General features: G+C 39.8%; 1 protein-coding gene across 3 annotated transcripts in view; it reads right to left on the reverse strand.

Annotated features, from left to right (window-relative positions):
• Positions 1–26,115, reverse strand: part of ltbp1 (latent transforming growth factor beta binding protein 1) — a 126,637-nt gene that overhangs the window by 68,892 nt on the left and 31,630 nt on the right. For all 3 annotated transcript variants that reach the window (XM_061040845.1, XM_061040844.1, XM_061040843.1), the window contains exons 4-5: positions 14,270–14,409; positions 2,214–2,381 (exon numbers count right to left, since the gene is read on the reverse strand). In XM_061040845.1, coding sequence (XP_060896828.1) covers positions 2,214–2,381; positions 14,270–14,409 — 308 coding nt within the window. The remainder of the gene's footprint in view (positions 1–2,213; positions 2,382–14,269; positions 14,410–26,115) is intronic.

Here is a 26,115-nt window from a genome sequence, read left to right on the forward strand (position 1 = left end):
GCAAAGAAGAAAGGGGACAATAACAGGTGAGAAAAAAGAGGTTAAAAGATGCAAAACCTGCAGGCTTTGAGAAGTTAATCAACAAAACTGAAGATGGCACATGAAGTAAGGGACACGGTGCTGTCACCACAGGCGACGGTGACAAGGCAGAAAAACTCCGCCAGGTGCATCGCTGATTCAAGTGGATCTGTTCACCTTGTCTCACTTCATCATCGGTGGAAATATTCAGTGCCATGTGAGTAAGAACAGCTAGTTTAGCTCATTTTTAGAAGCTAGAGAGTTAACTGTTGCTATGAACCCGGGTCTAACTGTCGACTCCACTGGACAATTTGTTTAGAGGAAGAAAAACAGTTTTAAAAGGCATTTCCAAATCAACAGTTTCATGTCCTATTGATTTCTTTGGTAGTTGTTCTTTGGTAATAGCTGTGTAATCAGTGGCATGATGTATCATGAACGTCAGTTATTGCAAAATCAAACCCCTTTAGGTTGGATCACAATGGCAAACCATACCAGAGAAGAAGTAAACAAAACTGAACTTTCAAAAAAATAACCCTGAATTTACACTCTAAATTGTACCACATTACCCATTCACTTGTACCAATGACCATTGGTTATCGATCTTTGGTGATACTTCTCATGCTTAAAGCAAATGTGACACAAAATTAATTTGACTGCCACAACAGAGCAGAGAACAGAAAGAAACCATCCCTTCAGGTCATCCAGAGTTAGCAGTCGACTGTTTTAATCTGTTTGAGCTTGTTTTACTCCAGTTATCCTAATTTGTTGCGCTGAGTCAGACAGGAATTCATCTTGTTCCGCTCTTCCCATGTTTCTACATGTGTCAGAGCTGGAAACACTCATGTGCTCCTTGTAAGGACTGAGGCAGGTTCAGACACAGCCTAGCTGGTCTGTGCAACACATTAAGAACACCCACGGCATGTGCTCCATTACACAGAAGCTGTTTCATGATATCCCCAAGTTCAAATCTTATTGTATGATCTCAATTCAAGGACATTGATTTTGATCCCCTACTCGGAACATGAAATACGCTGAATCGTGCGACAATGTCTTTTTAACTAACAGTTTATGCATCTGTATTCTTAAAACAAACTGTTAAATCTGTGTTTTAAATGACTAGGCTACATAGGTATGTGAAACACTGTCTACATTATAAGTCTGACTCAATGCAAAACCTGCAGTTCCCAAAGTGTCCACCTGAGGCTGTTTGGAAAAGCCCCAGAAGGCACACACATCCACTCAAAAATGCCCATTTTTACAGCAGAAATGAACATGTGTACTGCCTAAATCAAAAATATAATTTGGTCTGAAGAGCTAAATTATTTACAGGGTAACAATGTACGGGGGGAGAACGTTTTTAACTGATCTGTTTTGATTGAATACAGTCTAAGAGTTATACATCACTGGGGGCGTGGCTGATCTGTGCGACAGGCGGATGGGTTGTAGCTTAAGGCCCGCCTTAGCTCCAGCTCTTTGCCTGTTATTAGGTTGACCAATAGTTAAATTGAGACAGCATTTCTATTATGGTGGCCTCCATCATTGGCTTCGCAAGTCCCCTTCAGAAACCAAAGGGTGACATCACTGAGACCACATCCATGTTTTATACAGTCTACAGTCGGACTCTATCATTTTGTAATGTCATATAAAATCATAAAAACATTGTCAGATATCAAAGGTTGCCTGGGACAGAATTTGAATACTTTTATGAGCACTAAAAAAGTCTGTTCAAATCTCTGAGGACAGACATCTGGAACACAATGCTAGAAGATGACTGAGCTCATCATCATCCTACTCACATTTACAGTGATAACCATTCAGTTAGCATCCATACAATTTAATAGACACTGTACCAGGAAGTGCCAGCAAGGGAAAGCCAAGTTTGCTGACAAATTTTAATTTCAAACGGTAACTTTCTTGGTGATCACAGTTGATCTGTTTGGATCAGTCAGAAACAACAAAAAGCAGCATAGTGTTTGACATTCTATTAACACTGGCACAACTTTTTAAAAGTGATTTCTGTTCAATTCTGAATTAGCCAAATGCCTAGGATTAAAAAATTAGCTTTGAGGTGACAGGTAGAAGAACCATCCATAGAGAGAGGTGTGCGTGTGTGTGTGTGTGTGTGTGTGTGTGTGTGTGTCAATGATCCTTTGTACTAAACACCTAGTAAGCGAGAAGACACTGGGATCACTTACCTACTCTGAAGTTGGGTGCTGTCAGGGTGTCTGTAGCATGGCCGTTCTCACTGATGATGGTGGTGGTGTTTCCCTGCTCACAGTTGTTGTGACATCTGCCTCCTATGCAGGTTAATTTGCAGATGGTTGGTGTGAAGACCACCTTGATCCTCCCTGTGTGGTTGCCAACTGCCGCCGAAAACATGGCACAAACCAAGAGGGGGAGGGAGAGTAAATGGATTCTGGTTATTCTTTGATCCATTGAGGAGAAAAAAAATTAAAATGCTTTTCAAGTTGGACCTCGTCACAATGAACTGTTTAGTCTCTAGTCAAAACAAAAACCGACTGTGTAATTATCAATTTTCAGATCTTTTGATGTCTCTTCCCTGCACTTATATACTTCCAACTATCCCTCTCTATCTGTTCCTCCTCCTCTTCCACTGCTCCTAAATCCAGTGGCGCCTCTGAAACGTGAGCAGGAATAAAAGAAAAAAAAAATCTGGAGAGAGAAGTCAGCAAACAAAACTCTGGGATGTTTTCCAGTTCCTCATTATAAGTCTCTGAGAGGTGGATATTGGCATCTGAGCGTACCGAGCATTATTCCAAAACAGACAAACAGCAGGCATGCCACCTTTAGCTCCTGTGCCGGCTTTTCTTGCTCTCTGGTGTCCTTCTCATACTTTCTTTCTTTCTTTCTTCCTTCTTAAATTTTACTACTGAGGTTTAGAAAACTATGCTCGGAACCTTTAGCACCTCAAATAGAGAAAACAAGCTCCAAAAATCCTCTGCGTTGAGTTAACAGCGAGATCAGGAAGAAGTTGTGGTAGCCCTTTTAAGTACTGTAAGACTCAAGCTTATCTACCGGTCTCCTGTCTCCACCCTCATTAAAAACCCAGCCCTCAGTTCAGACTGACAGGGGATGAGTCAAGAGTCAAAACTTTGACATCCAACCCCAAAGTCCCTAACACATTTAATCCCTCTTTCTATTTCTGACAATAAATCTCATCTAATATATATCTTGACACTCAAATTCTTTTGACCTAAATCACTCTGCTTCATCTTTACATGTCTTTTTTTGTTGCAGCGGGTCTTGGCATCCTTGTGTCAGGTCCAAACCCCTGTCTCCAGTGCTGGGTGCTTTGTCTGTGGCTGTCAGCTGTTCACACCAGAGAGTGCAGACGCGTGGAGTTAAGCCAAGCAGCCGGAGGAATGTTTTCTAAACCTGAGAGGCAGGAAAATCCACTGGATAAGACAGCCCGAGGCTACCTAAACATTTGCTAATAGATGCAAAAAAAAAAAATTAACTATTAAAGAGGGACCTAATATGATGCAGTGGTTACCACTGAATGCCGATGAGGTGGGCTGAGGAAAACTGCGCAGACAAAATATGGAAGGTCATGATTAAATGTATTTTGCCTGATTCCTTTCAGGATGGAGGATTACAACAACACTGTAAAAACACAAATCCAAACAAGTGAATGTGTCTAATTTCTGGTCATTCTGCATTCATAGAGCAAGCAAAATGTACTTGTTAAGTTTCTTAAAATAAGATACGATGTCAAATCTGAGATGTAATGACACTTATAAAGTCAAATTTGTCTAATTAAAATATTTGATTTCTGGTCTTATTTTTTATTCTCGAAACATCATTGAGGCCTCATTTTCAATTATGTTAGGAGTATGAAAAAAACAGAACAAATATAAACCAAATAAATAAGAAATAATAGCAACAACATTATTAAAAACTGAGACATTCAAAGGCAGAGTAGTTTGTTATCATAGTTTTGAATTGACCCTTGGGAAAAAGTCTGTGAAGATGTGATGTATGTTGCAAAGTGTCCATATGAATGCAGTAAAGAAGCTAAAAGCTGGTATTTTTTTTGCCCACGTAAATGGACCTGAGCTTGTATAGTTTTTTTCTAGTCTTCAGACTACTCAAAGTGCTTTTACACTGCATGTCACACCTACACATTCACACACTGATGGCAGAAGTTTCTATGTAAAGTGCCCATCAGAAGTAACTAATCAATTCATACACATTCAAACACTGCTGATCAAGCAGCTGGAGCAATTTGGGGTTAAGTGTCTTGCCCAAGGACACGTCGGACATGTGGCTGCGGGAGCTGGGGATCGAACCGCCAAACGTCTGGATAAGAGGCAACCGACTCTACCAACTGAGCCACAGCCACCCATATGTGATTCCAAGCATTATTAATTACAAGAGCTCTGCCCGCACCCCCCACCCCCCACAAAGCTGTAAACCTAGGGGAAACACTGAAATGTGTCCCATTAAACAGTGTAATGTAGAAATGAGATGAATGCACATGCTAAGATTTGAATTTTTTCAGTGAAAAGTTTCTCTAATGCAAGGTATGTTTCTCTAAGTTTCTAAAGGCTCTTGCTCCAAGACCTAAAAGAAAAAGGTCTTACATTAACCATATTGCTATTTTTGTTTCTTATGAAGTCTTTTTCAGACTTTAAAATGTTTTCATAGCTAGAATCTTAACTATCTTAGCTATAAAGTCATTTAAGTCAACCATATTCCGACTGCTTTTTCAAGCCACCATATAAGGCACAAAGTGATCCCACCTCTTCAGAGGTAGTAACAGAGGCGAGCACAGCGCTGTGTGTGTGTGTGCATGTCTGACTGTGTGTCTACAGTATGTGGAGCTCCCGCTGTGCTATGCTTCCACGACACCGTAACGCAGTATGATTTCACAGACTGGGACACCAATATCACGCCATCGTGGAAACAATATGAATACACAAGGACGCGATGACGGCTGAGCTTAGTTACGGTACTTGCGAAAAAAGCTTGTTGAAAAGGGTCAACAATATAAAAACAGGATGAGAGAATTTAAGAATTTGTGTAATGAATTTGAAAAACAAATAAAACGGGGCTCATGATATTTTTCAAACAAGCATAGAAAACATTTCGAGTCAAAATAATTCTTCATGTCAAAAACTTAGTTGAAATATGAACATTTCAACTAAGTTGAACATGTTGGCATGACTAAGATCTGTATAAACTGAGCACGTTATGTGAGTTAGGCTCTTTGGTTAAGATTTGACATCAATTCAAACAGGAATATGCTGGCCAAGCAGTGTTGGAAGAAAGTTTGAGTCTGCAAACACACCCTGACAAAACGAGGTAAGCTAGCACAGTGTCAGAGAGTTCATGTGGGTCTACGGCCTGCCATCCACAGAACACTGCAATCAGTGAAGTTACAGCAGGCATGTAACTCAAGCTTTGCTTTGTTGGTCCATCTCCTCACAGCCTTGACCGCAGGCTTTGTAGATTTTAGCTTCTGTCTTTAAGTCTGGAGATGATGATGTAGCTTAGAAACGGTACTGTAATCTTGGATATGCCAACCAAGCTAGGTCATGGCAGTGGATCTGGAGAAGTCTTTGTTTGCTCTGTTGAGAAGCCAATTGGTTCATTTTGTTGGCCGGAGAATAGACTTTAGCCAGACACTGAGCCCCATAGCGGTACTCCCCTTACCCTGTCTTGAGCAAACCTCATGAAGAGCTGCTGCTACTCCAACAAAAACCTCTGTCAAGAGAAGTGGGTCTATGAAGAAGGATGAAAAAAGTCTAACAAGTGAATTGGGGAACATTAAAAAAGTCTTCTTTACTGACTGACAACTGAGTCAGATAACTTTCCTGGGTTGTCAACATATCAGATTGTTTTTCAGATCACAGAATTTTCTTCTAGCCACCATTAAAATATAGCAGAAAGTATACTTGACATTTGCACATTGTCTTTTGACCAATCTATTCATTTGACAGATGGACTGAAAAAGAAGTCCAGGTCCAGGAATAGGACATAGTATGTGTGAAAAACAGGTTGACTCTTTCATACCTAAGCACACTTATGTGGCATATTTTAGCAATTCTTTGGAAACTTGAAAATGCAGACTGCACTGGGCTGAAGAACAGTTAGTTCCTGGGACTTAAAGTTCTGGGTACTTTGGGTTAATTCATGACTAGATTGATCAAATCAGTGCTTAACCTAACTGTGCAGTCAGAGAGATGTCTCTGACCTGCTGCTAAATGTACCAAAAGAGCAGCTGCTGATAACGGTCCATCATGCTGGACACAGGACTCACACAGACCACTGATGGCTAAATGTTTGTCCTATTGGTGTAAAATGGTGAATGACCTACACGAGGGGTCTCAAACATTTCACCTATGAGCCACTGGTACGTCACGGCAGGGATTTTAGTAGCTTGCCAAGAGGTTCACAGACTGTGCACTCAAAAAAAACAAGCCTTTCCCACCTCAGTTCAATCAAATACACATATGACCCAACTCTTTCAATATAAAATAATAGAATAGGCATCAGCTGTCAACAAAAAAGGTGATGTTCCTGTCCAGTTTGTCAATATCTGAACCTTTCTAATCACATCAACATAGCTGTAATCTCCATCAACATATCTGGCCAGTTGTGCTGTATGCTAACTGATCTTATATAAAGAGTTTGGTGTTAATCGCAAGCCCATTTAGCCCAAATTAACAATGTAGAATGAAGGTGGCCATGCCAAGAACAAGCATAAAACATACCATTTCCATTGGGAGTGGAAAAGCAAGTGGGTCCTTTAATGTAAGTCCACAGTAACATTGAAAGGGACCTTCCTGCCGGCAGCATGCTACAAACTGAAAAGGTGAGTGTACTGATTAACATCAATCTCTATTCACCCGACCAATGAAGAAAGCCAACATGGTAACAGAGGCATCCTTTAAAGTGGTGCACATCCTAACAGAGCACAGGAAGCCATTCACCGATGGCCGGATTGTGAAGGTAGCATTGACCAAAGTGGCCGAGATGTTATTCAGGGACCATAAAAGTAAGAATGAAATAATGTCTGCTAATGCTAATGTACAGTTTTGTGCACACACAGGGGAAGAGCGTTAGGGTATTGACACTTGTGAACATGACGTTAATTCAGCTGGTGAATCTGTTTTGATCTGACATAATGTAAGAAATGTGATGCAACTAGCTCTTAGCCACTTTCATTTTTCAAAGTAGCTCTCAGGTTAAAAGAGGCTACTACACTGACTAACCACTAAAATAGTTAGAGTTTCCATAGTTGTGTACACAGTCAATATATGAATGTTGATGTGCTTCAAGGGAGAAATAATGGACTCTCTTTACACAGAAATGTTTGAGCAATGCTTCTAATGAATTGCTTTTTAAATTACCTCTGTATATTTCACAATCATACTAATCCTGTCTAGACTCGACTCAACTTATAAACTGAGTCGGTCCCTTAGACCCCTCCCCCCTCATCTGGCTTCACTTCTATGCCTTTGTAAGTATGCACACAGCACTTTTTCTTCAGTTGTGTTGAGCATATGGAAAGGGAGTCAGGAGAGCATCCCAGACACAACACAGACATCAATCAACGTGAAGGACAAAACTTTTGAGGGCGAGATTCATCCAGGCTGCAAAGAAGCTTGAGAGGAGTCTGGAGAGGTTGAACAGGGAAGAATTATAGAGTAAATACTGATGTCAGGGGGGTTACGTCTTTCTTTCTGATGTTTTCCATTGCCCCGTGAGGGTTTTATATGAGCCATGAAAGGGGATAAGAAAACACAGGCCTCAGAGGTAAAGTGTATGCAGAACTCAGGCCTTAAGCCAGATTTGCTAGAACGTATTTCAAGGTTAATTTGGGTGTTTTCACATTTCTAGCCCCTAGCTCCTTTATCATGTTTAGTGTTCTCCGGTCTCAGGAAAGGTTTTCCCCTTACTGGCTTCTTCTCGGTACATGTAGATTTTTTTACTCTTTGAATAGATACAGTAGATTTATTTTGCCTAAGCCATATGACAAAAATGGTGGTCATACTGTAGGATGTTAAATTACTAATTTTCAATAAGAGTAAACATACTGGTAACATATTGATAGCTACATTTCTTGTGGGTATCTCAGATGTATCATATTTTGTCTTTGTCTGTGCCAAGCTTCAAGGACAATTTAAAGTCAGCGTCAAGATGCTTTGAGAAGCAAATAAGACGATTACAATGCACATTGAATGGCGGTGAACGTCGCTTGACATATATCAAAACATGAGCCATGCCCAAAAAGCCATGAGGAATTATCTAACCTGGTAATATACATTTTTTTGACCAGGTTTTATAATTGTTATTTTCACTAAGATTTTTGTAAATGCTTACTGAAAGATTAAATGTTGATGTCAAGTGGATTTTGAAGTTAAGAAACGCAGTGTCTCCTGGGACTTCAGGACTTTTCACTGAAGAAAATATGGTGGAGTTTCAAATAAAAGAGGTGAGCTTACAAGACCCTCTGGCTGATAGCAGCTTGAGGCTACAAGCCACTACAAGCAAAACACACTGAACAGTGAGTGGTCAGTTGCATTGTTGATAATGATGGCACCAGGTTTTGACAAGGTGGAGGAATGCATTCAAACAGGTGAGAATATATGTCTTCTTCTTCTGCTTCATTAATCTTTTGATGATCTTCATTATCATTTTTATTCTTTGTATTGTCCCAAATCTGCAATATACAAAACTAAATAGTCTGACTACTGTGGACTGCATCACAAAAGGCCTACCCTGTACCAACACTTGTGCTACATAATATGAAATAAGAAGGATCAATCACCCCACCTAAAAAAAAAAACACACACAGCCAGCAGGGACATGGGAGGCTAATGAAAAAGTCAATCATGGTACTCCATAGCCTGAGACATGCAGACATGCATAATTTCATTTAAAATATGGAATGAGAAACACTGGACTCATTCAAAAATGTCAAGGTCGAGGGAGGAGGATAGCTGCTGGAGGTGCAGTAAAAAATGGGTACTGATCAATATGCTATATGAATGTGAGTTGGTACGAGACTTTTTGTCAAATGTATTAACACTATATTGAAAACAGAGTTCATTCAGTGTCCAGCATTATGAATATTGGGTATCTTACCAGTGGATGCTCACCTGTCCTCAAAAGTGTGTTCTTTTTAAAACAACAGCTCCAACTTCAACATACAACAAACTTGAAACCAAAAGCGGAGCATGGTAAATTTACCCTCTTTAGTTAGAGAAAAGCAGCGTCAGCATGTGGCTTGCAACAACAACATTGGCAGAGAAGTAATTAGGACTCGCCAAATAATATAAAGTTTCTCAAACAAAGAGAGAGGTTTTTATAGTTTGTCTAACTCAAAAGGTTTAAAAGGACTGTTTAATCTATAAGTCCATGTAGTTATGTTCGCTAACTTTAGGATGCTCCTAATGATTACCAATAAATGGCAGGAGTTTATGCATGAAGTTGTACTCTATTCTACAAGTTTTATATCCAGTGTACTCTCCCTCTCCATGCACCTTAGATCAGGGGAAGGTTGAGCCAGAAATTCGTTCTCTGATTGCAAACCATCATGGCATACATATTTGGTCATTGCGGTGATTGTGAGGTGATCCTCTCTGCCCAAACCTTCAGTCAGGGCCAAGTCTGCTAACATTTGTCTGAGGGTATTTTGGCAGTGCGGGAGAGCTGAGGGATAGCCGAGGGGAGGCGGGGAATAACTTTCCCAGATGTGGCACCAAAGCCAGTTGCTGACAGGCCGTCTGTCGTGTGGGACAGGGCTGACAGAAAGGCTGCGGGCTTCCTGTTTTAGAAGAACAAACACGTCTGCTACTTTCAAAAAGATTGCTGACTGCATGCTGGGCTAAACCAGCCATGGTACTCTCATTAATTTAGGCTCATAGGCCTTGAGTGCTATTTGTAGATATTTGCTAGAAGTAGTGTACATTAAACAGTAGACCCAATTTATAGGTGTTGCTAAATACTTGACAGGGGTTCTGATGTTTTTTGGGGGCCTAACCTCATCAGGTTAGGAGGTTGACATTATTGCTACAGTGTCCAGAGAATAGATCCATGGACTGGCAAAGATTCACCAACTTAATCAGGTCACAAGTTATTTTTGTTTTGGACTGGATGAGATATCTGTGGATAATTAGACTTCCATTCCAAACCTTGTGAAGGATAAACACTGAAGGGATCCAAACCAAAAAATAGGGCCAACATTTAAAGTGAGAGCTCGCAGCCTCTTCTGATGAGCATCCAAGAAACATACATGAACCGCTTTGAAAGATAGGATACAACTATTCAATGTTTGTTACTTGAAAAATAAGAGGATACAGCCTTAAAATGTCTGATTGTTACCATCTTTTTGGCATGGGAAGTGTTCTGGTTTAAGTTTGTAGTACATTTGTAGTCCAAGCTGTGTTAAGCAGTTATGTATCAGCAGGCAGAACACAACCCACGATGACATACCTGCTCCCGTCAGTGGTAATCTGACGATTAAACTGTCTCTATTAACAGATATCGGCATTAAAGTGAGGGTAACAAGTAAAAATCTAACATTTCAACTTAAGCGACAATCATGACGTGTCGTGAAGCCAATCAGTACTTTGTGTTACTTTGTCAGTGTTTGTGAGGCCTGTGTAGAGACTTTAAATGACACTAGGGTGATTCTCTGAAGTCATATTATAAAAGAAGCACTGGATCAATACATCAAAACCCAACATATGTATGGCTACAAAATAGTAGATTATAAACAGTACCACTGTACAGCATACCATATATAAAGAACTGTTTTTTTTCTCTGTTTTCCCCATGAATGTAAAGGAGAATGATTTAGAAAATTTGGTGGCTGGGCTCTCCGCTCTCCATATGTGCCTGTGTCATTTCTCTTTCCATCTTTGATGTCTGGCCATTTCTCTGGCATTTACAAACTGCTGGCTGAAATTAAACGGAGCTGGGGAGGTTGTTTTGAAACTGGGTCGGGGTCTGTTTGAGTCTGCAGTGCTGCAAAGCCAAGCATCAACACTGTTCTGTCTGCTGACCTCCCCATTAATATCCCAAAGTCGGTCCGTCTGGCTGTGGCCACAGGCAGAACCACTCAAACGGCAGTCTACAGATTCTTTGAAAAATATTGACTTATTCATAGATGCATACTGGCAAGTCTTACGTTGGACTTCGGCCTTGAATTTATGACAAGCCGCAATAACCAACCATGAGCCGCTGAATTATAGCTGTTGTTGATCTGTCAGATCTATAAGAGTTTGAGTGCCAGCCACAGTAGAGCCAAATAATGTTTTTTTTTTTTTCTTTAAATGGTTTTGGCAGTTCAGAAGAGAAAAGGGTCTCATTAAAATGTGAATGATACAAGCCTGTCCCGGGAACCTATATAGCCTTATACAGTTAAAGGTGTGGGGAAATATGGTGCATCATGCATTTGCCCTAAGAAAATAGAACTCACAGGAAAGTTGTAAAGTGAAAGTCAGCCCCTGGGTCTCTGGCAGTGGTCTTTTCATGCTTTTGTTCGAAAGCGTTAGGGGTGAAACAGTTATCAGAGGTCATGGTAAAGTTCCTGTCTCCGTCTGGGGTCCTGGTTCGTTCTGTGATAAGTAATGTCTTTGACCCTTTTTAAAAACAGCAGGGATAAATAGTTCAACATCTGTTTTCTTTTGCCTATAGCTCCTGTGATTGGCACCTACTGTAGGTAGCTTCTTGCTCTGCCTTTTCATGGTGCTATCGTATATAACTCTTCTTCGTTTGTTGTTTAAAAGTGGTAAGCAAAATTTGCAAGCATTAAAGGAAGAATATGCAATATTTTTGATCCAGTAGATGTCGCACTTGAGCACCAGCATGAAACCAAAACAACTCGCGCTGCATTGTTGTGTTAGCTTATGTGACATTCAAATAAGCAGTGAGTACAGTATGTTATTCTTCTTTTCTCTAGTCCCTCAATTAAACAACTTTTATACGCAACGGGATGAACCGGCCGGCCGTCCCGCCGATGTAAACAATTCTACAATTCTACAATTCTACAATTCACTTAGCAGACGCTTTTATCCAAAGCGACGTACATCAGAGAGTAAGTACAACACAAGCAAGGATCTAGAAAAAAAGGGAACAATGTCAGTAAGAGCAAACGATCAGCTTTGAGTCTGATTGGACACACAGGTGCTGACAGGAAGTGACCAGAGGCAAAGCACAACATTGAGGGCAGTTCTTGAGAGCTCTAATCAGTATAGAAACCATCTTATAAGTCATCGTTATCAAACAAAAACCATCGTCATCATCATCATCATCATCAATAATATGGAGACCATCATCATTAAGTTAGTATTCATGAAAGAGCTGGGTCTTTAGCTTTTTCTTAAAGGTGCAGAGGGACTCTGCAGATCCAATGGAGTTTGGATGTTCATTCCACCACCTCCTTAGGACCCTGTTGTGAAGGTTGGATCACATGCTAAACATGCTATAGATACGGCTCGGAAAACTCGGAAAACATCACAGAAAGTGGGACTCGGGTGTTACACCCATTGTAGACAGTCATGACTCACAGTTATTTTCAGAGGATATACTTGATTTCTGCTACATTTAAGTGTGAAAAATCGCATATTCTTTAACACCACCTGGAATGGGGTGTGAAAACTGCCATGTGATTGCCTTTTTTCTCAACGTATTCGTTGTAGGACTGCATCCACAAACTGTGACGTCTGAACCACAAATACAAATACCGTTACAGGCCTAGTCAGCCTCCATTATGGCACTACAGTAGGTACCACTTTGAACTGTAAATGGGAGATAATGTGTCTTCTGTGGCAGGCTGTTAAGATGCATGAAGACTTTAATGTGGGGGTAAATAACAGGTATTCAAAGCCTCTGCTATAGAAAACCTCCCCCCATTTATACCCATCCAGGCACTTGTTGTTTCAGCAAATTGAGGGGTTCTCCCCCACATGACAAAGTCATTTTATTCCATCTCTGCCATCCTTATTTTCACACTCCCTGTCTTTGTGCGAAATTGCCCTCAGAAAATGAGACTAATATTTCATTCTCGACAGCCCAAAGCAGCAGGCAATGTTTAAGTCTTTATGCCATTACCGCCGGAGCTGCAATTTGAACAAATCCTGTTACTGCCCAACTTTGAGCTCCACATTCTCTCCATATCCTCACAGTGTTGAGGCAGATGGGGTGGATCGTTGTGCATGTGTATATGTGTAGAGGTAAAAGTTGAAGGCCTTTTTCTGTGATCCTAAATGATGACAGCAGGGGATGCCTGCCCGGCCATCATATCAGCCAAACCCCTTATTATTAATAACTCTTAACCTTAAAACCATCAAAACGGATGAGTTGTAGAAAAGAATCCCCCCCCCTAACTAAATATATATTGTTGCATAATGCCTTCTTCTGGGTTAGTTGCTCTCAGATCTGCTGACTAACAGGGCTTCCTCAGCTTGTTTATGTGTCACTCAAACATGTTTATTTTTTATTTTTTGCATGAACCCGTCCCTGTCCAACTTTTAGTCCTGCCACCAAGTGGGGGAAGAGAGTGGGCCTGGCCTCCTAAGGAACACTGTTTGAAGAGGTACATTGAATACCAAGAAATAAGAACCAAACCATCTTTTGGCTGTCAAATCATTCCCCCCCCCCCCCCCCCCCCCCGCCCCCCCAAGGTGCAAAACTGAGCGCTTCAGGCGCTCCTTTGTGCCTACTGCCATCAGACTGTACAACAGCAATGGGTTCTAAAGTCTTCTTAAACACTGGCAGACATCTTGCTTATAATAATTGTAAATACGTAGTACCTTTATCTTTATTTTTATTAATACTCATATGTATGTTTTTCCTGTCATCTTTCACTGCTGCAACACTTGAATTTCCCCACTGGGGATCAATAAAGGATTATCTTATCTGAATGGAGATCAGTCCTACAGTACAAGAGGAGAGGAGAGGAGAGGAGAGGAGGAGAGGAGAGGAGAGGAGAGGTGAGGAGGGGATGAGGAGAGGAGAGGAGAGGAGAGGAGATTAGAGGAGGAGAGGAGAGGAGAGGAGAGGCAGTGTGATGAGGGACAGGGAAGGTTTGGCCAAAGAAAAGCTTTGTTTTGGTCAGACAGATGGGACTAAAGTGCAACATCTACTTGACATCTTTTCACATATTATATTTTTTAATATTTTACAAACACTGAACTCAAAGTTGAATTCTTTTTTTTCTTTAAATCACAAAGTATTGATCAAAGTTAAAAGATGATCTGTAGGTAGACTTACTCACCATGGATGGGGTTGTGTGCCACTGTCAGGGGGATTGGCCTCTCAGGTTGGGATTGGACATGCGTCTGTGTGTGAGTGGTGTGAGTGTGGTAGTATTTGGGCTTTACAACATACTGCTGACCTGGGTGTATGGGCCGGATCCTGGTGGAAAAGAGGAACATATTTAGTCTTAAGCCAGAAAATGTACAATTTCCCTCTCGATTAAATGAAAACACAAATTCCTGTAAAACCTTACAGAACATCACAAAAAAATATCCATACACATTATAATTTCCCTGTTTTCCAGGTAGAAGCTTAAGGTAGCCAGAATCAAGCCATCAGTACTTTAAATATTTTTGCTCTTAGCATTAGCAACCATTACCCAAGGGAAAAATCTTCCACAAATTGGATGTCTTCCTCTAATTCTGTGGATTCAATAGCAGATGTTTCCTTCAACAGCTGATATAAACTGCTGTTAGCTGGAGCTGGAGTGCAGAAAAAAAGGGGCGCTTGGCCAGAGAGAACCACCAGAGAGTTGCATTGGATCTTTTTTAAAGCTTTGGTACGTTTTGCTAATAGTAAACATTAAATTACATGAGATGTCCATAACACACAGGATATAATAAATCATTATTTAAATTTACACAAATGTCTCATCCAGCTCATGGTACGCTGTTAACAGAACTGAAATAGGATGCAATCCAATTCTGTTATCCAGACAGAATGTTCAACCTTTGGGACATGATTTTGGGCAATTTTCTGCACAAAACCATTGTCGTTCAGCTTTTGCAGGACTTGGTGTCCAAAGTACAAAAAACCCTCGCTGCGCTCAAAACATTCTCATTTGAAAATAGAACAACTTTTAGAACACTGTCCTGCTTGTCAATGTCACTTCTCACTCACCAACCACATAAAGACTGAGCAGGAGTTATAACATAAGTTTTGTCAAGATAAACTAATCTGACTTGTCTTTCCAAGGGAACAGTTTCCAGGTGTAGAGCTGCTGCTAATACCATGGCAGGATACCTTTACATGTTGTTGTCTTTGTGATATTTCCTTAAACAAAGGCATATATTAATAAGCATACATAAAACACTAAATAGTCAAAACCAAAGGATGCAGAACTGCAGCAAGCCAATGTTCGTAACCTGTTAAAAGTGCTCTGAAACTGAGGTCATGGAAGCTGATAGTTTTTTTAAAAAGCTGAAAGGCGCACAGGCCCTGTATGCTCCATGCTGCGACTAATTCAGAAACTCAACTCGTACTATATAGACTTATTTATGAGGATTCTTGAGAGGAAGTTTAGGGTGTTGTATTGACAGGGTATCAAACACGTAAAAATGAATGCAATGTAGCATCCCTAACCCCAGTCCATTGTGGTTCAAGATATTCAATCAACATGTAGTAATCCTCTAAAATGTGGTTTCCTGACTTTGAAGACAGCTTATCGTAAATCTTTCATTTCAGCTCCATTAGACAGATGGCACAGAACGAAGGTGAGGGAGCTGCATGTAATAAAGGTGTCTTGGCTGATTTTAAACCAATGATTTAGTGAACTGGGGGTATGGGTTGTAACCTTGTGAGGCAGCGGGATGCCCTGACATTGCTCATCTTAAATGGAGACAGCAGCAAGTGAAAGTTAAAGTTTGATAGCAGAGAGTATTTCCAAGCTTTTACTCCCTGCAGCTGCTTCCTGTGGCAGGGAGTCATCCAGTTATACTGGGTTTTTTTCATCTAAGCATCAAATGTGGCCTGAGAGCATGGTAGGAGAAAGGAGAAAGGTTCCAATAAGACCAATTAAAAGGAGCAAAGTAACCATATCAAGTCTACTTGTAAAATTACAGAGCCAATATAAACTTCATACCAAATAATAGTGTGAAACAGTTGTCAGAGGCTACAAATTGACTATCCTGTTTCAAATATAGGATGGAAACTGAAAAACTTGAAATGAACATAGTTGGCCTACACAGATATATCACATGCCCATGTTCAGAGGCTTTAGTCCTTCAAGCGCACTGCCTGGGTTTGACTCGGCACTTTGTCGAAAAGCCATTCCCAACCCTCTCATCCTGCAAGAAAAGGACTGTGTATACACACTACAGCTTACTTTGAAACGGGTTAGTTTGTAACTTAAGTTGTGTCATTGTTTGGTTGCACCATGGAGACATAAGGTTCCTCTTAACTTGTTGAGCGTAACATCCAAAAATAACAAAGTATTGTTTGCAGAAATTATTTTAAGACTTCATGTGACCAATCAGTAAAAAAGCATTTTTCTTAAAGCAGTGTTTGACAGGGGAGGCGTTCATGTTACTCGGCAAACAGCAATGAAAATGTATTTAAAATATGACAAAGGGGGGTGCGGTGTGCTAGGCGTTGTACCCCATGAACAGAGACTACAGTTCTCAAAGAGGGCAGCCCAGGTTTGAATCCAACCTGTGGCTCTTCCCCACTCTCTCTCTCTCTCTCTCTCCCTGATTTCCAACTCTATTCACTGTTCATACCTGTATTACAGATATAGATCTGTAATACAGGTATAAAAAGCCATCACACAAAGAAGAATTGATGACAATGCATTATGATTAGGCGATAACATCAGTCTACCCCCTTGGTCCGTTTGAAATTAACTCTGGAGCCCTTTGTCTGATAGTTTGTTTGGTTTGGGGTGGTTTGAATTCTCAAACAAACTCTGGTGTAGACCACAGAACCAAACTCTGGTCTGCTTGAAAACAGGGTCTTTGTTCGCTTCCAAGTACTCCAGAGTTTGGTTTGCAGTAGCTGAGAACGCAACTCGAAACCAAACAAAAGATGTAAACCAATGAGCAGTGCATTGTGAGTTGAATTTGGCCAGATTTTTCAGAATAAACAGCAAAAAAAAAAACAGCCTAGTCTAAAGGTAAGATAACCTGGCTAATCATAGCTGCTGTAAACAATGCCAAATAGGTTTCCTGAGTTCGGCTACCGTTAGCATTGCTAACAACACCAGCCTTCAGTCCTCCTTGAAGGTTAACATCCACATGCTTGTGCTAAATGTGGTTACATATTTCTCCAGTCAATGTGCCAGTTTAACCTGACACAGCCGAAATGTAACTTTAGCTCCACTTTATAGATCTAAATACTGACAAACTTGCAGTATGGGATGCCATTCCTCCGGGTCATTGCGCAGCGTTACTCAAGATGGCAGTAGCTGACGCTATCTCAGCTGATGCAACACTCTCTAATTAGAAATTAAATTCAATCTAGGCTATGTTTGAACTTACACATAGCTGGTGCAACCCAGTGCAGGTATTTTACTTATGGGTAGGAAAACAATCTTAAGCCACCAACACAGTCAGAGATGACTGTCAACTGTTAAAAGTTTCAGACTTTGTTTTTCTTGCCTTGTTGCCAGACTGAACTATTTGTGAATGACATTTGTATGCTCAGCAATAATAGTCTATTTCAGACCCTAGATCCTGGCATGGACTTGTGTTAAAAATAAAGGCAGCATGAACATCCAGTGTCTATGTGTGATCATCAGTGTTTTGGCAGCTGTCAGTGATGGGAACCACCAGGCATCCTCTACATCCTATAATATTAATAGTAATGATGTGTATGCCAGCTGTCTGGAGTTATATGGTGTTTACATCCCTTATCTTCTTTGTTATGTCAAAGAAAACTTGTGCAGTCATCCCTGTTTACTACTGAGTGAAAGATTCACTCAGCCAAACAGGACATGTGCTCTGAATTGTGATCATGCTGTCTGACATAGTGGAGATAAACAGGCATTTCAACACAGTTACAGAGAACTGCTATCTGAGAGATAGAGGGAAACCAGGGGATTCACTGGGAATAATAGCTGCTATACCAAGTCAACATTTGTACATCAATATATAAAAAAGGGTAACTTCATGAACCCTTGAAGATACCTTAAGAAGACCTGGAACCTGGGATGGGATGCTCCAAAATATATTGAATCCTACTTGATTTCAGGTCTTTGGGTCAATAAAGTTTGTATTTTATAGAAGTAGATCAAAGAAGATCTGCTTCTCTTGAGTAATCTTTGGGGTTGTTCAAATTGACCAAAATTTGATTGGTTCAAATTGACACCAAATCTATTTTGGCTTGTTCTTTTTTTTATTAATTTTGGATTGGCTCCTTTAGACCTCAACTCAAAGCAAGTTTTTTTTTTAAGAGAAGCAATGTGGCTCTATGAATGGTAATGTCTGTAGGGGGGCCAATCCAACACCTTGGCTCCGATTGAAATTTGTCAACAAGAATCAATGGAATTAACACGTAATTATGTACAGACAATAACTTTATAAAGATCAGTATTCACAACAGCTGGTGTGAGAAAATTAGATCAAAAGTAGTTTGACATCTTTGGTTCATGTAAAATGTCTGAACCACTGCTGGACGTGGAAAGGGATGGAGCATTCAAGATCCCCTGAAGATGGTTGAAGAATCCCTGCTGTTTATGAAGCACCGCTAGTAGGCCACTGTCACTTTTTAAACGTGATTAGAACCACATTTGCTTGGAATATATACGCATGTCCCTTACTCTATGCTTCCTCGAAACATAATTTTTTTTCATTGCCGTTAGTTTGCCATTTTTGTGTCGTGGAATTCAATAAATTGTTGTGACATTATCTATGGACATCCATGTTTGCTAAATGATTGATTTTTAGTCCCTTATATTTAAAGTAGGTCTGTCAACAGGTCTAAATAAAGTCTAAAAGCTTAGAGGGTGTATTGCCATGTTTATTACGGCTAAGAGCAGCAACAAAAGTCATGGGATTTCCATCAGCTTTATTTGTAAAGTGCTAGCAACTGTAAGTATGCATAAAATGTAATGGTTGACATGGGGGTTAGTCTCAGTCAAGCATTAGCGTGTTAAGTAAAGGTTCACAATCTCAAGTGAGTCTTAAAAATATAGTCAGGGGTCCATATCAACATTACAACAGATTTTGCCTCCTATGAGGATTTTCCCTTGACTGTTGGTGACCAATAACATAGCAGGATGCGGAGATTGGATAATTAGCTCAAAGCATCTCTCATGATTTTCTGAAAAAACTACATAGGGGGAAAAGAGACCTTGCTCAGACTTCCATGACAATGTTTTCTTCCCCCATAAGATTACTTAAAAAAAACCTCTTATTGTTAATGGCTCTAAAATATAAGTTAATGTGTCTCCAAAATATTAACCAAAAAAGGATATTATAACAGAGATTAAACGCAGAGGTAACATTTGTACAGCCCTCACCTGAATTGTCCACTGACTGATTCAAGAAAAGCCCACGGTCAAAGAAAGGAGATGATAGACTTGAGGAAGGGTGATCGTTTTAAACTAGGCATATTTTCATCCCATTCATATGATAGGCCCCCTGCCACGTTATAAATAAACAGAAAGTGATAGCCTTGTAAATAGCTCTTCTGCGCCCTTGCAGTGTCCCTCCTAAATAGCTCTTCTGTTTAAGTTGTGCAACTATCTAAGCTATGAGAATATCTTATTATATAGTGTAATGAGTACACATGTATTATTGTGTTTCTAAGATATCATTTATATAGTCATGAAATTGGCCTGTAGTTTAACCCTCAGAACATGTTCCTCATTATGATGATTTGTGTCTGTGTGTTCTGGACATGATGGTGTGTGTAAACATGCTTGTGAGCATGTATGTTTACACAAGTACAACATAGTATATATATATACATCTATTGCTACGGCGAGGCTTAGGGGTGGAGGGGGGTTGATTTGAAGGGTGCTAGAGTCTATATTCAGACAGGCAAAGAGAGCATGTTTGTCTTGTACTGGTTCATCAGGTCTACTAGCCTGGAAGAATTTTTCAATTTTCACTTCTGTTCATGAAGATGAAAACATTTTTTAACATGTTAATGGGATTCTGCCTACAACATGATGGATGACAGTTATGCCCCTTCCTACCTGAGTCATAGCTCAAAATACATCTTGTCAACTCGACCAGTAAATGCAAAGTTATTATGTGTCACAGCTAGCTGCTAAATTTTATATAGCTTTTTGCTAGTCTTCTGACTACTCAAAGCGCTATTACACCGCAGCTCACACACTGATGGCAGTGGTTGCTATGTAGTGAGAAGCATCAGAAGTACCATTCATACGCATTCATACACTGCCGATGAAGCAGCGGGAGGAATTTGGGGTTAAGTGTCTTGCCCAAGGACACATCGGACATGTTGCTGCAGGAGCTGGGGATTGAACCCTAGACCTTCCGGTTGAGAGGCGACCACCTTTACCAACTGAGCCACAGCCGCCCCATGTAAGTCTCCTTAGAATCATGAATCACATTTTTTTTTTTTTACATTTAAATTAATCTACAGGTCAAATGAACAAGATACAGTAAATCATTCACTCTCAAAAGAGTTGGTAGTTCTATATGTTTCCTTTTTAAAATTCAGGCTACTGAGGCTAACTAGAAAAAACCTTTGCACATCTATTCAATAAGACAGGTGCGTAGGAGAGCAATGTGTCAAAATTTAAAGCTCAACTTACGTTCACTGCCTAACTTGCTGTTTGCAACAGACGACTAAGGCTGAAATGAAGCCAAACAACTGGACACCTGAGTTATCTCAATACCAGATATTTAAACTTCAGTTTAATTCTAGTGAAAATCAAACAATAGGGATACCTGTTTTGATACCACAACAACAAAAGTAGAAGTCCTGAGCACCAAATATTGGGTAATTTATTGGTTTTTAATTCCAAAAAATTGCTGCAAACTGGTACCGTACAGTTGCCAATGAATTTGTGTAATGTTGACACCGCTCTCTCTCTTTCACTTTTGCTTATTATTTGCTGATTATTGAAGATCTGAATTTGTTTCAAGCTTTGGTATTGTTCAATACTATGGCTCAATATATTAAAATATTTTGTATAGTTTTAAAACATTAAAAGTATTGTTGTAGTCAAGACCACACTAACCAAGACCAAGACATACTCGAGACCAGATCGCTCAGAGACTGAGACAAGACCAAGACATTTAGGGATCCAGACCAAGTCAAGACCAAGAACAAGTCAGGGCGAGACTGAGACAAGACCAAGACCAAGACCAAGACCATATCACTGAAAAATCATCAACTTGTGTGCAGCGAGCATGTCACTCAAACTGTAACACTGGGACGGTTGTGGTCGTAACCAGGGGAAAAAAATCAAAGTACAAAATGAATTGAAGTTATTTGTTCTTTTAGAAAGAGGAATTTTCCCTCTTATCACAGTAATGACTTGTAAAATAGCCTTTCAGTGGTGGTCTTGACTGGTCTTGATTTAAAATCTGGAGTCCGCCTACTAGTCTGAGTAAAAATGCTTTCGATTCTGAGACAAGATCTAGACTTTCAAAAAGTTGCCTCGAGACCGGTCTTGAGACCAAGACCGATTTTGCGTACTACAACACTATTAAAAAGTTTAAAATAGTTTGACAATCTAACTGGAAACTAATGAGCGTGTAAACTTTCCATGATAAGAGGTGCAGATAAGTGCATGTCCCACCCTTATAACTCATCCTGAAACTGTTTCTTCTTATCAGATTGTCAAAGGGCAATCAATTGTCATGATGCAGAATCCTGTGCAATTATGTTTTCTGATTTTCCATTACGACAAAACTTGTCCTTGCTAACTATATGCACACAAAATGTTCACAAAATGGTACTACTAATACTACTAGTTTTCTAAAGAAGTTTGGTCTCTAATTTGGAAACAACAAACTGCTTCAACCCAGAGCTATGAGACAAACAGAGATGGAAAAGAGAGAAGTTTAAAACATAAGATCTCATTCCACTCCCAACAAAATATCTGGCATGGCCGTGTGCACTGGCAATGTCTGAGCCATTAAATGAAAAAAAGTAAGAAAAGAGTTTGGAGAGTCTCCAAGAGATGGTTTCAGGATATTTTGGCCTATTAGTCCAAAATATCAGCGAGAAGATTTCAATCATCTCTACATAAACAGATCAATGAATCCGGGTTGATGGAAAGAGGTGTGTTTATATGTGTGAAGGGGTCAAATCTGTTCAGTCTCGACCTTCATCGCTCTGGCCGCAATCACAATCCAGCACTGACTTCTACACTCTAGCCTTCCAAATCCTCTCCCCCATGAGATCTGAAATACTCTGGTCTACCATAATAAACCCTCTGAACCTGTATGAAGGGAAAGGGAGGAATATCTCTGCATGGTTAGCAAATGTATCTTTCTGTCAACCCCTTTGTGACTGACTATACATCTGAAGTTTGTCTTTTGGCAAGTTGCAGAGTTGGTTAGACATGTGATTGATTGATCCTGTGAAATGATTATAATAAAGACTGATAGATAAAGATTAGAGTTTTATCTCTTTAAGCTGAGAAGGATGCAGGGCATTGTTGTTTTATGGTTCTTTCATATTGTACTGCCAGTAGAAGGCAGAATATTTACACTGGCAATGTGCAACGTTGGAGCTAGCAAGGCAGATTAGCGTTGAGTGTGTGTGCCTGAGTGTGTGTGAGGGCTACTGTTTACTCAATCTTACTACCTCTTGCATGTCATTCTTCTTCAAGATTTAGCTTGTGAAACACTTACAGTGTTTCCCCTACGTTTACAGCGTTTGGGGGGGGGGGGGGGGGGGGGGGGGGGGGGGACGCCAACATGCCGACACGCATACACAAACACTTGAAGGAATCTTGGTGTTCATGCGTTACTTTTAAAGGAAATGTATCCTTAAATGACTTCTTTCCCTGATTTCCGACTTTATCCACTATCCTATCTCTACAATAAAGGCACAAAAAGCCCCCCAAAAAACCTAATATAATGGTAGGGGAAACACTGACTTATATACACAAAAAAATTATGAAAGAGGCCACAGGTACTGGATATATTGGTCAGAAAATTGTATTTATTTGTATGTACAATAAATTTAAACAAGCTTTTTCGAAACAAATGTACAAAACGATTTTGGGGGATTTTTGTCTTAACTGGATAAGGTAATCTGGAGAGAGACAGGTACAACAGGAGAGACAAAGGAAGGAATGATGCAAAGGGCCCAGGTTGTGATCAAACAGATATAATGAGGACACACGAGTTACCGCTTTACCACATGAGCTACGAGAGCGGCCAACGATTTCATTTTTAATAACATTATGTTTTATATTTTGGAATAGTTTATCCACCTCTGAATAGATGGAATTAGTTTTTAACATAAATATCTTGTATTCTTTGTAAAAGGCACCAAATAGTTTTTGTTGGGTTTGTAACTTGAATTCATCGATTCTCTGATTTCTCCCTTTCATCTATTCTTGGGAACATACCTGTATCTGGTACATATCAAAGTAAGTAAAGAAACACACGCAGCCTTCTCTCTAGCTCTTTCTGGTGGATCCTAAAGAGTAATATGGAATATATTATCCCTCTATGTTCATGCAATATGATCCATTCTTCCCCCATTTGGTCATTTCCCAGAAATGTCCCAGTTATGAACCTTCCAATGTATCCTAATCAGATCCCCCGAAGCTTAACTAGCTCCATGAAATGCACATTTGGTGTAACAAATCCACATCAGAGTCCATTTGAACTTAAAAATTAGCAGCCTGTCATCAACCTTTTGATAGAAACTTTGCTGCTAGATTCTGATATTGAAATCTAGATAAAAGCCAGTGTGTAGTGTGGCTTCATGACTGTTGTATTTTATTGCTGTGCAGGTGATTCTCAGTTAAAAACTATTCAGTTTGAAATTAGTTGAAGCATAGCCTTTTGAACTTTGAGTTTAATCAAATAAAATTCAGTAAATTGAAGTTTTATTGTCAAAATATTAAATACAAGAATATGGCATATACATTTGATTTATTTCATTAACAAAACTGATTAAATGGAAAATGAAATGCTATTGTGGCCTAATAATTTATGACTTGTCTGTCATGAAGATAAATTAGCCTGCTGGTTGCAGATGAACACTTTAAAGTCTGATTCTAAAAATTTAGATTTTTTTTTCCTCAGTCAAATAAACATGCAGATTTATCAATGGTCAGAATAAAACACTTTATTTTATGCTCAAAAATCATTTAAGCTCTTTCAAGGTCACCAGCAGCTTCTTAATCGTGTCTCATCTGTCAGGACTGAAGGGGGATGTGGCTTGATGGGCGGCTTGATGACTATTATTTCTTTATTTTTCCACAGAAAATGAAACATAATGACACATCGGTGAAAGAATTGCCATGTCCTTTAAACAAATTATTAAAATAACACTCCCTGATATTTTTCAAATTCTTCAAGTTCTTTCAGACCAGCGTCATCTCTCTCCACTTCCTCTGTCGTCCCCCTTTGTTCCCCTTCTTATCAGCCCGGGCCTCTATCAAATCACGGGAGTGAAAGCTTCAACAACATACAGAGGAGAGAAAAGGGAAAGAATAATGCTAATCTTTAACCTCAACCAAGACGTTTTTGTGCCAAAGTCAAATTAAATTGATGATGGCAGATCAGAAAACACACATAACAGTGTTTTACAGTATTTTGTAACAGATACCGTTAAATGAGATGGTAGTTATAGTGAAATTGAACCCAGTCAGGTGATGCAGGACTCCTCATTTTCTGCCTTTTTTGATGCAGTCTAACGATAACAGTTATGGGGGCGCTAATATAATATAATAGTTTCTCATGAATGATATTTGCAACCTAGAAAACTTGTATTACCAAACCATCATGAAAAAGTTAGAGAGAGATTTAGGATAAGAAATGCTCTTACTGGAGGTTAACATGGTTTAAAATTAAACGGTCCTGAATTTGTGTTCTTTAAAGATTTTTGTTATGCAACTCCAACAAGTTCTCAAACATTTCCTGAGACAGTCATTTCCTAACATCGGAATGTATGAGTGAGTGTCAGTGTCCAAACAGTTTGGTTTCAGTCCTTTCTACTTCATTGTGCTAACATGAAAAGTTATGCAGTGCTGCTTTGCTCAGCTAACACAATCAAGCAAACCAGGTCGTGTCTTCCTCCTGGTGACTTTGATTAAGTCACCTAGGCATTTATTTCTTCCAGACTCTACTATTGAAATATCCTGTATTCAGGCATTAGCAACAAGACACCAAAAGACGACAATTCATTCATAACACTGCTGCAAGGCTCTTAATGCATAGTAAGAGAAGGGACCACACTACACCTGTCCAAGCTCCCCTTCACTAGCAACCTGTGAGTTGCAGAACTGATCCTATTACTTGTTTTTAAAGCTTCAAACAGCTAGGCCCCACCTTTTAACTGTGATTTGCTTAATCCCATGAGCCTGACTGCTGCCTGAGATCCTCCAGCAGGGTGCTACTGGTTGATCCTAAAACTCAAATGGTCACAAAAGGTGACTGAGCCTTTGCAGTCCGAGCCCCACGTGTCAAGCAGGAACTCAGTGTCCTCTCCTTGAAAGTCACTTTTAAAGATTAGCATTTTCTTAATGCTTTGTTGTTTTTCTTTCACACGTATGTAGTGATATATATATATGGGTTTTATTGATGTTCTTATTTACCTGTTCATTTGAGCAGCTCCTTCAGCAGCAGACTGCTACGCCCACCCTATAAGAAGGAGCGCTACGGCAACGTCTGCCATACCAACGACAGTCCCACTATAGAACAGCATCTCTAGCATGTGACCCAGGTATTTCATACATAAGTGTATAGTGTGTGTATGCAAATGTGAAGTTGTCCATATTTATTCTTACAGGTATATTCTAATTATGTAAGTATATGTAAATGGTCTTGAGCTTGTATAACTCTTTTCTAGTCTTCTGAGTACACAGCCGTTACATCACAGCTCACACCTACCCATTCACATGCATTCACAAACTGAAGGCAGAGGCCGCTTTGTAAAGTGTCCATCAGTATTAACATTCAAACACATCCATACACTGCCGAC

The sequence above is a fragment of the Labrus mixtus genome, chromosome 6 (assembly GCF_963584025.1).
Source record: "Labrus mixtus chromosome 6, fLabMix1.1, whole genome shotgun sequence".
In the NCBI taxonomy this organism is placed as follows: Eukaryota; Metazoa; Chordata; class Actinopteri; order Labriformes; family Labridae; genus Labrus; species Labrus mixtus.